General features: G+C 52.9%; 1 protein-coding gene across 1 annotated transcript in view; it reads right to left on the reverse strand.

Moving 5' to 3' along the window:
• The window catches only part of CEP104 (centrosomal protein 104), a 44,393-nt gene that overhangs the window by 9,170 nt on the left and 33,180 nt on the right, over positions 1-2,043 (reverse strand). The window contains exon 18 of the mRNA XM_017542695.2: positions 1,085-1,362. Within this exon, the coding sequence (XP_017398184.2) occupies positions 1,085-1,362 (278 nt within the window). The remainder of the gene's footprint in view (positions 1-1,084; positions 1,363-2,043) is intronic.

Raw genomic sequence — 2,043 nt, forward strand, 5'->3', positions numbered from 1 at the left:
CAGGAGTGCAATGGCGTGATGTTGGCTCACTGCAACCTCCGCCTCCTGGGTTCAAGTGATTCTCCTGCCTCAGCCTCCTGAGTAGCTGGGATCACAGACATGTGCCACCATGCCCGGCTAATTTTGTATTTTTAGTAGAGACAGGGTTTCATGTTGGTCAGGCTGGTCTCGAACTCCTGACCTCAGGTGATTGGCCCGCCTCAGCTTCCCAAAGTGTTGGGATTACAGGCGTGAGCCACCGCGCCCAGCCAGATGTTTCTTTACAGTAATGCAAGAATGGCCTAATACAGGGGGTAGGAGAATACTTCTTAACACAGAACACGAAAAGCATGAATCATGAAAAAGATCGGTAAGGTGGGCAATCCTAAAATTACAAATCTTCCTCAAGACACAGAAGACAGCAAAGGTGCATGCTGCGGAGTGGGAGGAGTGGTCAATTCATGCAACGGACCAAGCACTCACATCCACATGTGTAAAGAATGGCCCCAAATCAATAAAAACAGACGGACAAGCCGAGGTCGATGGGTGAGACCAGAAGGTGCTTTGCAGGAGGACGCCCGATGCCTGCAGACAAAAGGACAGGCTCTCCACCTCGTCCTCACCAGGGACACGCACAGCGGGAGCTCGCCAAGTCAGCGGGAAGCATGGCCACAGCGGCACTTGGGAAGGGGGACCGAGGCGGTGCTACTGGTTGCGGTGCCGGGTACAACCCCTTTGGAGCACTCCTGGGCAGCCCCACTGAGCATCAGCACACCCTGCAATCCACGACACATTGTGAACTCAAGAAAGTGCATTTCTGTGCGCCTCGAAAGACACTGGAACACTGCGGCAACATGGTTTGCCACGGTCCCAAATGGGACCTGCCCACACGCAGAGCAGTGGATGGATGAAGGCACTGTGGTCTATCCAAGCACAGGACACTAGAAAGCAAGAAATCAAACACGACACAACACGGCTCCATTTTTATGAAGCTCAGAGAGCGAGGAGCGCCCATGTTGGTGCTGGAATCCAGGCCCCCGCTGACCATGGAAGCAGCCCTGAGGGGCGGCGGTGGCACAGCACGCTCATGGTTCACTGGGCTGTCATATGAATAACTTGCACACGTTTTTAGGTATGTGTTCGCCTTCAGTTACTTTTCTCACAGGCTTTCCTCTGAAAATACTAAGACTTGGGACAGCTTTGTGACTCGGCCCTTCAGCAGCCAGAGGTCCACGCGCACGCGAGCAGCTGGGCTGCTGTGCCCCTGGCCTGACCTGTTTGCAGTGGTCACATCTTGTCAGCATGAGACAGTGCTTCCAATAGTGGAGATCCAGGCCTTCCTCTGTGAAGGATTCGCTCCTTTCCCCACAAAAAATACACAAACTAAAAGGAAAGAAAAGCAGGAAATAAAGGTAAACATCTAGTTCCAGTGATGGCCGTTCTGCTCCCACTTCACCAGGAAATTCCCAATTTCCCCAGGCCCTGTGATGCTTGCACTTTCCCTCTCACCCCGAACTGCCTCAGCTTGCTCTGCGGGGCCCAGGCTGGGCCTCCCTTGTGGGCGGCAGCAAAGGCTGGGTGTGCCACGCGTTAAAAGCACCACAGGAAAGCCTTCAGCAAGGAGGTGCCTGAAATTACGATCCTTCCAAACTCTCACTCGGCATAATCAATCAGAAAAGATATTTTAAATTACAAGAAAAAAGATAAGACCAAGACCTGTCTTGGCTGCCGTAAAGTCAAAAGGATCTTGCTGCTGTGACAGTGTGTGCCTGTAACCACAGTTCTGACAAACAGACCGGCGACTTCCACTGGGGCAGCAGAGGGAAAGCTGTCTGCAATGACTCGGCGTGGGTGCTGGTGAGTGCAGAAGGCACATTTCCTAGCTTTTATGATGACTATGAAGGGCCGACTAATACACACATTGCAGTGAACTAGGGAGGACGTGTTCCCTTTCCACGGTTTCTGCATGGCTCCTTGTCCTGACTGTCACACAGGGGGTGGAAGACAGAGAGACTCACTTATCTAGACAGTGCCCATCCACCTGACCGTCACACAGCGGGTGGA

Source organism: Cebus imitator, unplaced genomic scaffold (genome assembly GCF_001604975.1).
Source record: "Cebus imitator isolate Cc_AM_T3 unplaced genomic scaffold, Cebus_imitator-1.0 Scaffold145, whole genome shotgun sequence".
NCBI classification, from domain to species: domain Eukaryota; kingdom Metazoa; phylum Chordata; class Mammalia; order Primates; family Cebidae; genus Cebus; species Cebus imitator.